The 12697-nt window shown below is 53.8% G+C and overlaps 1 protein-coding gene across 2 annotated transcripts; it reads left to right on the top strand.

Moving 5' to 3' along the window:
- Positions 1–615: 615 nt before the first annotated feature.
- PI4KB (phosphatidylinositol 4-kinase beta) lies at positions 616–11392 on the top strand. Of its 2 annotated transcripts, XM_066608979.1 has the most exons (12): positions 616–765; positions 2680–3560; positions 4851–4895; positions 5909–6136; positions 6218–6445; positions 6911–7020; positions 7094–7198; positions 8671–8794; positions 8890–9155; positions 9367–9499; positions 9861–9981; positions 10596–11392. In XM_066608979.1, the coding sequence occupies exons 2-12, from the start codon at positions 2706–2708 to the stop codon at positions 10775–10777; spliced, it is 2397 nt and encodes a 798-aa protein (XP_066465076.1). In that variant the 5' UTR covers positions 616–765; positions 2680–2705; the 3' UTR covers positions 10778–11392. The 2 variants fall into 2 exon arrangements, with proteins under 2 accessions (XP_066465076.1, XP_066465077.1); XM_066608980.1 differs by lacking the exon at positions 4851–4895 and having other exon boundaries at positions 617–765.
- The last annotated feature ends 1305 nt before the right edge of the window (positions 11393–12697 follow it).

The raw sequence follows: 12697 nt of genomic DNA, 5'->3' as shown, positions 1-12697 counted from the left end.
AGTTCCCTTTACTGCAGCCTGGTGTACTGCTCACAGGGAGCATATTGGGAGTTTTAGTTCTCTTACTGCAGCCTAGAATACTAATCACATGAAGCATTCTGGGAGTTGTAGTTCCCTTTACTGCAGCCTGGACTACTGCTCAGATGGAGCATGCTGGGAGTTGTAGTTCCCTTTAGTGCATACTGAAGTACTGCTCACATAGAGCATGCTGAAAGTTGTAGTTCCTCGTTATGCTGTATGCACTGTATTTCTCCAGCTCCTTACTGCAGCATAGTGTGCTGCTCACATGGAGCATGCTGTGAGTTGTAGTTCACTTACTGCAGCCTGGAGTATTGCTCACCTGGAGCATGCTGGGAGTTGTAGTTCCCTTTCCTGCAGGCTAGTGTACTGCTCACATGGAGCTTGCCGGGAGTTGTAGTTCCCTCGTTATGTTGTATGCACTGTATTCCTCCAGCTCCCCGGCACGTCTACATAACCCTTGGGCTCTCTATGGTCTTTTCCATGACGTTCAATCCTTCGCCTTCACACTCGCTGGTGTTCTGATGACGCTCTGCACTGAGAGCCAAACTCTCTGGTGATTGGGGAGACGCTCTGTAGCGGGCTGTTACTGGAGGGGCTGGGACTCTATGGTGTTCTGTCTAGCCCTTGTTGTCGGTCTCTATGGTGTTAGGAGGAGGACAGCCGGGGATGGCGGAGGAAGCAGCGGGCCTGGGAGCGCAGAGCACTGAACCCGTCATGGAAGATACCGAGTGACCAGCCGAGCGGGTGAGCAGGGGCCTGGAGATAGCGATTATGTTTGTATATGTGCTTGGCCCCTATAGGCTGCGTCTGGGGACGTGTGGCCCCCTATAGGCTGCGTCTGGGGACGTGTGGCCCCCTATAGGCTGCGTCTGGGGACGTGTGGCCCCCTATAGGCTGCGTCTGGGGACGTGTGGCCCCCTATAGGCTGCGTCTGGGGACGTGTGGCCCCCTATAGGCTGCGTCTGGGGACGTGTGGCCCCCTATAGGCTGCGTCTGGGGACGTGTGGCCCCCTATAGGCTGCGTCTGGGGACGTGTGGCCCCCTATAGGCTGCGTCTGGGGACGTGTGGCCCCCTATAGGCTGCGTCTGGGGACGTGTGGCCCCATGGCCCGCGTCTGGGGACACCTCGCCCCGTGGCCCGCGTCTGGGGACACCTCGCCCCGTGGCCCGCGTCTGGGGACACCTCGCCCCGTGGCCCGCGTCTGGGGACACCTCGCCCCGTGGCCCGCGTCTGGGGACACCTCGCCCCGTGGCCCGCGTCTGGGGACACCTCGCCCCGTGGCCCGCGTCTGGGGACACCTCGCCCCGTGGCCCGCGTCTGGGGACACCTCGCCCCGTGGCCCGCGTCTGGGGACACCTCGCCCCGTGGCCCGCGTCTGGGGACACCTCGCCCCGTGGCCCGCGTCTGGGGACACCTCGCCCCGTGGCCCGCGTCTGGGGACACCTCGCCCCGTGGCCCGCGTCTGGGGACACCTCGCCCCGTGGCCCGCGTCTGGGGACACCTCGCCCCGTGGCCCGCGTCTGGGGACACCTCGCCCCGTGGCCCGCGTCTGGGGCTGCGACCCCCTCCAGAGCCTGCGTCAGGGAACGGCTGGGACTCCCCTATGTTCTGTCTTTAGGGAAGTCTGCTGCTCCCTTGTACTTGGCTGGAGCTCTACTGAATCTATTGGAGTGTGATGCATAGAGCTGTTGATAGAGATGTAATTCCTGTGTAACGCCCAGCTGTCTGCACCTTGTGACAAGGAACGTGTCATGTGATGCTAGAGGACAGAGCCCAGAAACTTGCGCTGTGCGTATGGGGGGTCGGGGCCCGGGAGCCTGCGCTGTGCGTATGGGGGGTCGGGGCCCGGGAGCCTGCGCTTGTGCGTATGGGGGGTCGGGGCCCGGGAGCCCGCGCTTGTGCGTATGGGGGGTCGGGGCCCGGGAGCCCGCGCTTGTGCGTATGGGGGGTCGGGGCCCGGGAGCCCGCGCTTGTGCGTATGGGGGGTCGGGGCCCGGGAGCCCGCGCTTGTGCGTATGGGGGGTCGGGGCCCGGGAGCCCGCGCTTGTGCGTATGGGGGGTCGGGGCCCGGGAGCCCGCGCTTGTGCGTATGGGGGGTCGGGGCCCGGGAGCCCGCGCTTGTGCGTATGGGGGGTCGGGGCCCGGGAGCCCGCGCTTGTGCGTATGGGGGGTCGGGGCCCGGGAGCCCGCGCTTGTGCGTATGGGGGGTCGGGGCCCGGGAGCCCGCGCTTGTGCGTATGGGGGGTCGGGGCCCGGGAGCCCGCGCTTGTGCGTATGGGGGGTCGGGGCCCGGGAGCCCGCGCTTGTGCGTATGGGGGGTCGGGGCCCGGGAGCCCGCGCTTGTGCGTATGGGGGGTCGGGGCCCGGGAGCCCGCGCTTGTGCGTATGGGGGGTCGGGGCCCGGGAGCCCGCGCTCTCTTCTTGCCTGTAGACACCTGACACCTCACTGCTTCAGGTGGGACACCTGTGTGACGTCGCTGTCCGCTGCGTCTCGGGTATCACTCAGTTTCCGTGTAACCTTATTCCTGCAGCCGTGTGCTCTGCTGCCGAGGGCGCGATGCCAACCGGGGAGGTCCGTGGGTATATTGCTCTGTTCTCGTCATGACTGCAGGGTGATGATGCCATGCCTAGTTACCCACTTCTTCCCTCTTTTCCAGATCCAATTTGTGGGGCGTGCCGAAGGATGGGCGACGCCATGGTAGAGCCGGCATCAGTCAGGCCCTCTGAGCAGGTAGCCTTACAGGGCGGCGGGAGCCCCCTGAGTGTCATCACCGAGGGCGTGGTGTCTCTGGTCATAGACCCGGACGTGGCGCAGAAGGCCTGCGAGGACGTCCTGGAGAAGGTGAAGCTAATGCACAGCGCCTCCTCTGAGAGCCTGGAGGGAGTGGAGGCCGCAGAGCAGACCACCAATGGAGAGCGCCCCAGGATCTACGAGGAGGAGGCGGCCGTGACGGACATCAACAGTGTGAAGAATGCCCGACGCAAGCAGAAGAATAACTCTGCCAAGCAGTCGTGGCTGCTGCGCCTCTTTGAGTGCAAGCTCTTTGACATTTCCATGGCGATCTCATACTTGTACAACTCCAAGGAGCCGGGCGTGCAGGCCTACATCGGGAACCGCCTCTTCTACTTCCGCAACGAGGACGTGGACTTCTATCTGCCGCAGCTCCTCAATATGTACATTCACATGGACGAGGACGTGGGGGACGCCATAAAGCCGTATGTCGTCCACCGCTGCCGGCAGAGCATCAACTTCTCCCTGCAGTGCGCCTGGCTTCTGGGGGCCTACTCCTCCGACATGCACATCTCCACACAGCGCTACTCCCGCGGGACCAAGCTGCGCAAACTTATCCTGTCTGACGAGCTGAAACCCGCTCACAAGAAGCGGGAGTTACCGCCGCTCAGCCTGGCCCCGGACGCTGGCCTGTCCCCCTCCAAGCGGACGCATCAGAGGTCCAAGTCTGACGCCACCGCCAGCATCAGCCTCAGCAGTAACCTGAAAAGGACGGCGAGTAACCCAAAGGTGGAGAATGACGATGAGGTGAGGATAGTGTGAGGGGGGTCCCGGGTGCATACACTGTCCCAAGCCTCTCTGAGACTTACTGCATTTGGACTGTGGGGTATCTGCTTATAGTCTTGGGGGGTCAGGGGGACGATGGAGGACCAATGGGGGTGGAGGGGCAATGGCAGCAGCAAGAACATGGAGAGGGATGGGAGCTGGGAAAGATGCAGGGATTGTGGGGGCCACTAGTGGGAGAAGCAAGTTGACGATGGAGGGGCAGCCGCTGATAGGACAGACACAAGGATAATGGTGGCTATTAGTGGGAGGGATGCGGGGAGAATAGGTGGGCGGCTGGTGGGGGGACGCAGGTACGATGGGGTAAACATTGAGTTATAGGTGCATGATAGGAGTAATGGAATGGTTGTAATATTAACAGAGGGATGATGGGTGTGGGAGTACTAGAGGTACTGGACATGGGGGTAGAGGGGCTTTGGGTACATGAGTGGTGGTCCGCGGATGATGGGAGTAGGAGTATGGTGGGACTCCGGGTGGTCCTTGTACTTCTTCTCACTGCAGCCCGATGATGTTCAGGTCCTCAGAAATGCTCACGACCCTAAGACCTCGAATCACTTGACTGTTCCCTTATTTCTGTGGAGGGTCTTGGGCGGGGGGGGGGGGCTAGGGAATCTAATGAATTAATAAATCTAACAAAACTTTGACCCCTCCATCCAGGAGGCTCCACTGGCCCGATACCCCGACAGTGTAGAGGGGGCATGGGGGGGGGGGGCAGTGAGCGGGGCATTGGGAAGGAGAGAGTTCTGTGCCGAGCTGCGGGGTGACAACATGGTGGGGATCACCGTAGGTCGCACGTTTCGTGGTGGTGGTTCTGTCTTTGCTGCAGGGCATCACAGGTCTTGATGTGTGACAGTGACATCACGCATGGCTCTTTTCTGTGCTTCCTTGAGTCATTGTCCTCTGGTATCGGCCACGTTGTGTTTTTCCAGGCTGGGTGTCCAGTATTAGGACAGCTGTGCAGCTTTTTCATGTCTGGCATTCAGGAGCTGCAGTTCCAGACACAGTCCATGGACAGGAGGGGCGCTACCAGCAGACCCCTGACATCCCCTGATCAGTTGAATCACCAGAAATATCTTCAGTTCTGCCTATGACCTTTTGTATAGGGGGGTGTGACTATGGCAATTTGCTTCTACTGATGCATTAATATCTGCGCCCCCATGTCTGGGGGAGGGGCCTGTGGTAATGATGATGTCATGATGACCTGCACTGCTAAACCTCTCCCTTTCTCTCCCCGCCCCCTATCGTCCCTCCCAGGACCTCTCCTCCAGCTCGGAAAGCCTCGATAGGTCCTTCTCCTCCGTAAGTGCCGGTTTTCATGTAGTCGGCTGAGGGTCTTACTCGCTTTTTCTCTCCGATCAGCATTTCCTCTGCAGCCCCCCATTCCGCTGCCCGCATGCAGAGGGCACCAGGAGCTGTGCATAGTATTTAAAGGGCTAGTGCACTTACAGACTAACACCATGCAGAAAGAGAAGTGTAAAAGTCAGAACTGAAGATATGGCAGCAGGTAACCTGCATGACGCCTGCCCAACGCCCAGATCCTTTAAACGCTAAGATCACAGCTTTACTGGTCGTGTCGCCATCATGGTCGCCCTCCGGCTTCTGCTGCTAGCAAGCCCCATGTCTTGTGTCTACTGCCACTCATGCACCATGCATGTTGTACCCGCTACGGCTGCATGTTGGGTAGCACGGCCAGGGTGGGGTCCTACCTTTCCAGCCGCCATGAAGAAACTAAACCTGGGAGACTCGGCTGGGTGACCGCTCCACTATTGTGGTTGCACTAAGCACCGTCCTCCGGGTTTAGCTCCATTGTGCGGACCTCGGGGGTCCGGGACCTCCACTGTGTTGTCATGTCCTGTTCTCATCCATGGTGAAAGGATGGTGCCTCCCAAACCACCACCATGGCTGCCGGGCAGAGGAAATGCTGCTTCTCTGTAGATGTGATTTAATGGTGGAGAACCAATGACTCGTGTCTCTCCTGTCTCGTCTTCTCTTCTGTCTTCTGTCTCCGACTCCACATGCTAGATAATGGGGGGGGTAGTATGGAGTCTGAACGTCTGGTGGCCCGGCTGGAAACCTGTCTTGGAAGCTAAAGATTCTGGGAGATGAGATGGGTGTTTCCTTTAGCGCCTGTTAGCTGGCATGTCTCCGCGGTGAGATGTGAGGACGCCACGTGGACGTTGTAGGGGAGGTCCAGCTGGCGGTCTGTAGCACATTGGGATGACCCACTAGGACCCATCCACAAGACTTGTGGAGTCCCTTCTTTAGCGGGTGTATGCCCTCTGCCATCTCATCACTGTGTCTTTCCTCCTCAGCCCGTCCGGCTCGCCCCGGAGAGGGAGTTCATCAAGTCTCTGATGGCCATCGGGAAGAGACTCGCCACCCTCCCAACCAAGGAGCAGAAGACACAGCGCCTCATCTCGGAGCTCTCGTTGCTCAACCACAAGCTGCCGGCTCGCGTCTGGCTTCCTACTGCTGGGTTTGACCACCATGTGGTGCGAGTGCCCCACACCCAGGCGGTGGTCCTGAACTCCAAGGACAAGGTAAGTCTTCCCAGAGACCCCACCCCCCATGCCATAACTGATGCCCTCTTGGAGGGGTGATAACCTGCGGTTGTGTTCCAGGCTCCATATTTAATCTACGTGGAGGTTCTAGAGTGTGAGAACTTTGAGACCTCCATGGTTCCTGCACGGATTCCGGAGAATCGGATTCGCAGCACGCGCTCAGTGGAGAATCTTCCAGAATGTGGGATCACCCATGAGCAGAGGGCCAGCAGCTTCACCACCGTGCCTAACTATGACAACGATGATGAGGCCTGGTCTGTGGATGACATCGGGGAGCTGCAGGTGGAGGTGAGTCTTGCCCTTTAAATCCCCCTATGTAACACTTGTTCTTCTGAGCTTTAGGCTGAGTTCTCACAGGGGGGAATCCCGCCGCAAATCTTGCAGTTTTGCCATAGCGAAAAACAGCAAGATTTCCACCAGGAAAGCGCAGCTCCAAAACCCGCAGCACTTTAACGCGGGTTTTGGAGCGGCTTGGCCGCATGCTTTTCTGTTGCGGCCAGCGCTCCCTTAGAGAGCAGCGCAGATGCGATGAAAAAAAATATATATGCTGCAGCCGCGAAATTGGCGCCGGCTTTGCCACGATGGATTGGCCGTCCCGTGTGGACAAGATTTTTGACAAATCCCGTCCACATGGCTGGCTAATTGCAGGATTAGTGGCCGCAGGTGGATTTGCCGCAGCGAAATTCCGCACGGAATTTCCGCAGCAAATCCGCCTTGTGTGAACCCAGCCTTACAGTTCTTGGTCCCCCACAGCTCCCGGAGCTCCACACCAACAGCTGTGACAACATCTCCCAGTTCTCTGTGGACAGCATCACCAGCCAGGAGAGCAAGGAGCCAGTCTTCATCGCTGCCGGAGACATCCGGTGAGGAGCAGCTCATCACCTGGGGTGCAGGTGTACTAAGGAGTCACTGACTGGGGGCTTAATGTCTTCACAGGCGCCGCCTTTCGGAACAGCTCGCTCACACTCCGACCACCTTCCGTAGGGACCCGGAGGACCCGTCGGCTGTGGCCCTAAAGGAACCGTGGCAGGAAAAAGTCAGGTGTGGGATTTACACGGTGGTCCCTCTGTGTTTTGGGGGGAAATGCACGAAAACCCTGTGTATGTCAAATGGGGAAGGGGACCACAGCCTTGAGTATTTCAGAGAGAACGGGTGCACTGTGTATCTTAGGTGGGGGGGATGCTCTGTGTATTTCAGAGAGGGGAGGATGCTCCATGTATTTTGGAAAGTTGGCAGTGGCTGTGTATGTCAGGGGGAGGGGTGCTCTGTATATTTATGGAGGGTGTTCTGTATTTCTGAGAGGGGGCACCCTGTATATTTGTGGAGGGTGTTTTGTATTTCAGGGAGAGGGGTGCTCTGTATATTTATGGAGGGTGTTCTGTATTTCTGAGAGGGGGCACCCTGTATATTTATGGAGGGTGCTCTGTATATTTATGGAGGAGGCGGCCGCTCTGTATTTCTGGGAGGGGGCACCCTGTATATTTGTGGAGGGTGTTCTGTATTTCAGAGAGAGGGGTGCTCTGTATATTTATGAAGGGGGCATCCTATATATTTGTGGAGGGTGTTCTGTATTTCAGGGGAAGGGGTGTTCTGTATATTTGTGGTGGGGGCGGCTGCTCTGTATTTCTGGAAGGGGGCACCCTGTTTATTTGTGGAGGGTGTTCTGTGTAAATAGAATTTGTGTTTATCAAAGAGAAGATGATCCCAGATCTCGTGTAGAAGTCTGGGCCCAGGAGAAATACAAATCACACCAGCCTGTGCGGAATCAGATGATTTCTAATTTATTCGAAGGTGTATGTGGTTTATATACGATAAATGACATCACAGGAAAAGTACATACCTCCAAGATTAATAATAATACATAATTGGGGAACAACTAAAATGATTAACAGAAGTTACACCTTTTTAAGGCATTACTATAACATACAATGAAACCATTATGAATGTAATGAAAAGGAGGCAGTCTGGAGACTCTTATCTTTTCTGTCTACCCCATACTGGTATAGAAAAGGTTTTGTTTAACCCCTTCACTACTTATACTAGCAGCAGGCTATATCTTTCTAGTCTACAGTCCAATAAAAGAACAATTAACTGATACATTGATCTACAATTTTCTTAACATTCTGTATTTCAGGGGGAGGGATGCTCTGTATATTTATGGAGGGTGTTTTGTATATTTATAGAGGGGGCACCCTGTATATTTATGGAGGGTGTTTTGTATTTTTGAGGGGGGGCACCCTGTATATTTATGCAGGGTGTTCTGTATATCGGGGAGGGGTGCTCTGTATATTTATAGAGGGGGCAGCCGCTCTGTATTTCTGGGAGGGGGCACCCTGTATATTTATGGAGAGTGTTCTGTAGATCGGGGAGGGGTGCTCTGTATATTTATGGAGGGGGCACCCTGTATATTTGTGAAGGGTGTTCTGTATTTTAGAGAGGGGGGAATCTGTGTATTTGGGGGCAATTTATTTAATACTTTGTGTTGTGACTGTTTCTATCCTAACTCTTTTCAGGAGGATTCGTGAGGGGTCTCCGTACGGCCACTTCCCTAACTGGAGACTCTTGTCCGTTATTGTGAAGTGCGGTGATGACCTCAGACAGGAGCTGCTGGCGTATCAGGTTCTCAAACAGTTACAGGTCAGTGTGCGCCCCCTGCTGGCAGTCCTGGAGACATTGGGCAGTGTATACATGAAGGTGGATCATGCATGTAGCATCCTCTCTCTCTCTGTCAGTCTATCTGGGAGACGGAGCGCGTCCCTCTGTGGATCCGGCCGTACAAGATCCTGGTGATCTCGGCAGACAGCGGTATGATCGAGCCCGTGGTGAATGCAGTGTCCATACATCAAGTAAAGAAACAGTCCCAGCTCTCCTTGCTAGACTATTTCCTCCAGGAACATGGCAGCTGCACCACCGAGGCGTTCCTCACCGCCCAACGCAACTTTGTGCAGAGCTGTGCTGGGTATTGCTTGGTGTGCTACCTGCTGCAGGTGAAGGACAGGTAAGAGCCCTCTAGTGGTGGAGTTGGGACACTAATTGGAGGCCTTTGTGGCAGGGTTGGGCTGTGGGATAAGTAGAGGTCAGGCCTGGACCACTGGAGTAAGGAATGAGCGATTTGGATGGAGCTTCAGTGGTGTGGGGGGTACAATACATCTGGGCTGGTGACTTGAGGTTGTCAGGATGCTGAGCTGGTATCATGATGTCCTTTCCAGGCACAATGGGAACATCCTCCTGGACGCCGAGGGCCACATCATCCACATAGACTTTGGCTTCATCCTGTCCAGTTCTCCTCGGAACCTCGGCTTCGAGACCTCCGCGTTCAAGCTGACTTCAGAGTTTGTGGACGTGAGTAGGTGGCGATTCTCATACGTCATGTGAGCGTCATAATCCGAGACCTCTATTAGAGCCACAAGACACAGACCCTCCACTGCAAAATACAGCGGTACAACGGATGTGTGCCGCCTGATAACGTTACTGATATAGCTGTATATCATATCAGTGATGATATCAGCAGGGGGTGGAGCTGTGACTACCTCTCAGACATGATATACAGGCAGGTTGTCAGCAATAATAGATGATGTCACACTAGTAAAAGGTGTGCAGATCCCATGTCTGATCAGGTGACATTTCTTCGTGGCTCTCTCAGACCTCGTCCTTAGGAGCCGCACATACAGAGTTTATACCCAGTGTCCTCTCTGTCCGGCAGGTGATGGGGGGGCCGAACGGTGACATGTTTAATTACTACAAGATGCTGATGCTTCAGGGTTTGATCGCCGCCCGCAAGCACATGGATCGCGTGGTCCAGATCGTGGAGATCATGCAGCAAGGTGAGTGCTTATCCACGCTCCGCACATAAAGCTTTGTCACTCTGTCATGCACGGTTCTCCTCCTTTCCTTTAGCCTTGGTGTTTTCTTGTCTCACCATTTTTAAGATCTCTGCTTGCCATCAGTGAATTGAAGTCTTCATTGTTTATATCAGAAGACTGAAAAGAACTGCGAGTTTGTTACAGTTGCTTGTTGTTCTAATGTGGGCTCCAGGCTGATAAGTTTTATCTGCACTGATACATTGTAACTAAGGCCTCATGTCCACAGCATGCAGGAGCCCGCAGTGGAATCTGATACTGCCTGAGGCCAGAGACACAGCGAGTCTTGCTTACCCATCCGGGTCTTCATTTTCTTCACGGCGGATCTGTGTGGAGGCGCTGGCCGACACGCCACCGCACATGCTTAGTGGCCCTTGCACATGCTTAGTGGCCCCATTTGCAGACGCCCATGTTTCCTTATGGGCAGCTTGATTTGCGGATCTTCTGCGCATGTGTCCTTTGCGGAATCCGCAAATCAAACCTGCCCGTGGACATTGGGCCAAAGCATCAGCCCAGACTATTCAGCTTGCAGTGGATCCAATTGTGACGAGCTCTCAGCTGTGATCCTTCTCCTACAGGTTCGCAGCTGCCATGTTTCCACGGCTCTAGCACCATCCGCAATCTGAAGGAGCGTTTCCACATGAACATGACGGAGGAGCAGCTGCAGCTTCTGGTGGAGCAGATGGTGGACGGCAGTATGAGGTCCATCACCACCAAACTGTACGATGGCTTCCAGTACCTGACCAACGGCATCATGTGAACACTGTGATGGCAGCGCCCGCTGTCCGCCCTGAATGTACAGACTGGATGAGGGGGGACGGAGACCACTATGCAGCCACATCCTTCAGTATTCCTAACCGGATCTACAGTGTTCTGCCCCTCCCCTGCACAATCATATGTCCGCTCCTCCGGCCCCCTTCATCTATAATCCTGTGTTATAATCTCGCCACAACTCCAGCTCCGCCCCCAGAAGGCTGACTCCACCCACCATGTCATCATCTACAACATTGCGGCAGATTTGTTTTCCTAATTGATTTTATTGAGGGAAAAGACACAGAAGTATCTCCGGACCCTCATTGTACTTCCCATTAGATCTCTGGACCCTCATTATGCACCCCGTTCCATCTCTGGGCCGTCATTATGGCCCCCCCATTACATCTCCGGACCTAATTGTGACCCCGTTAACCCTTTCTCATAATGCACTAGTACTTTATGTAATGTAAACTGAGACCTCTGCACCGGGCAGAACCTCCCCCATTGGCTGAGGGATCACCGCTCGTCTTTATTTAGGGGTGGGAGGGGTCTTTTTAAGAATCGGATAAGTCTTGAATGCTTTCATGTTTACTTTGTATTAAAAAGAGATAATCCAGCAAAACCGCTGCGTCTGCTCTGTACTTAACACATTTGCAGTCGTTATGTGATGATGATTACCTCCCTTCCACCACCACCCCTAGCCTTCCCGTATGCCCACCAGCCGCTGGATTGCCCCCATGCTTTCTGGTGGTGGAGAAGCTGACATCTTGAGATACGGTCATACCAGGCACCAGAGACCGGTGGGCTCCAGCTGTAGCAGCACATCTCACATGTGGAGGTGGAGACAGTTGCTATCGCAGCGTTTATATGCATCATGGAATACCTGGAATTTGATGAAAGTCATGGAATACTTGCAAATGTCATGGAATTTTCTGATTTGTCATGGAGTTTTGTTTTTTCCTGCGTCTTGCGAAGAGTCGAATCGGTGATTTTTTTTAATTTTTTTTTTCACCTGTATCGCAGAGATAACTTTTTCTTGTATTTAGGTTAATTGACTGCAGTTCATTTGCTAAAGATGGGAGGATGGTTGGGTGATCGATGGAATCAAAGAAGCTGGTTTGTCAAAATATTCCAATGTTTTCTATCTGAGAGTAAAGTCTGTTATTAAAAAAAAAAATTAAAAATTTTTTTTATAATAAACTAGCGTACCCGGACAGACAGACACACATTCGTACCTCAGCAGTATAATATACTAGCTGATATACCCGGCTTCGCCCGAGTTAATTTGGTACTGGTGTTTATCTGGTGTTCACACGGAAAATCTTATGAAGTCGTGGTTACTTTAGAGATACTGAGGAAAAACATATGTTCACCATTTTGCATGGTTCTTTGCGTTACCCAGGAAATACCACGGGGAGGTAACCATGCAATGTTTCCTTTTATATAAAATGACATCGGGAAGTGAGAATTTGATTACGTACATAAAATTTGGACACTAATTTTTTTGCGCTAGAATTGAATAATTGAGTTGAAACCCATTAACGTTTCCTATTTATGACATAATCAATGCCAGTGCCAAATTTCAAATTTCTATGACACCGGGAAGTGAGAGAAGTAGATGACGTACGTAAAATTAGGAAGTTAATTCTTTTGTGCTAGAATTGAATAATCGAATTCGGACCCATTAAAATTTTCCTATTAATGACATAATCAATGCTCGTGCCAAATTTCATGTTTCTACGACATCGGGAAGTGAGAGAATTAGATTACGGACGTAAAATTTGAACGCTAGTTCTTTAGCGCTAGAATTGAATAATCGATTTGGGACCCATTTACTTTTCCTATTTTGGACATAATCTATGCTTGCACCAAATGTCATGTTTCTACGACATCAGGAAGTGAGAGAATTGGATTCTGTATGTAAAAT

The sequence above is a fragment of the Eleutherodactylus coqui genome, chromosome 6 (assembly GCF_035609145.1).
Source record: "Eleutherodactylus coqui strain aEleCoq1 chromosome 6, aEleCoq1.hap1, whole genome shotgun sequence".
In the NCBI taxonomy this organism is placed as follows: Eukaryota; Metazoa; Chordata; class Amphibia; order Anura; family Eleutherodactylidae; genus Eleutherodactylus; species Eleutherodactylus coqui.
The sequence above is the reverse complement of the archived record's forward strand: the minus strand, read 5'-3'. Positions and strand labels throughout refer to the sequence as shown.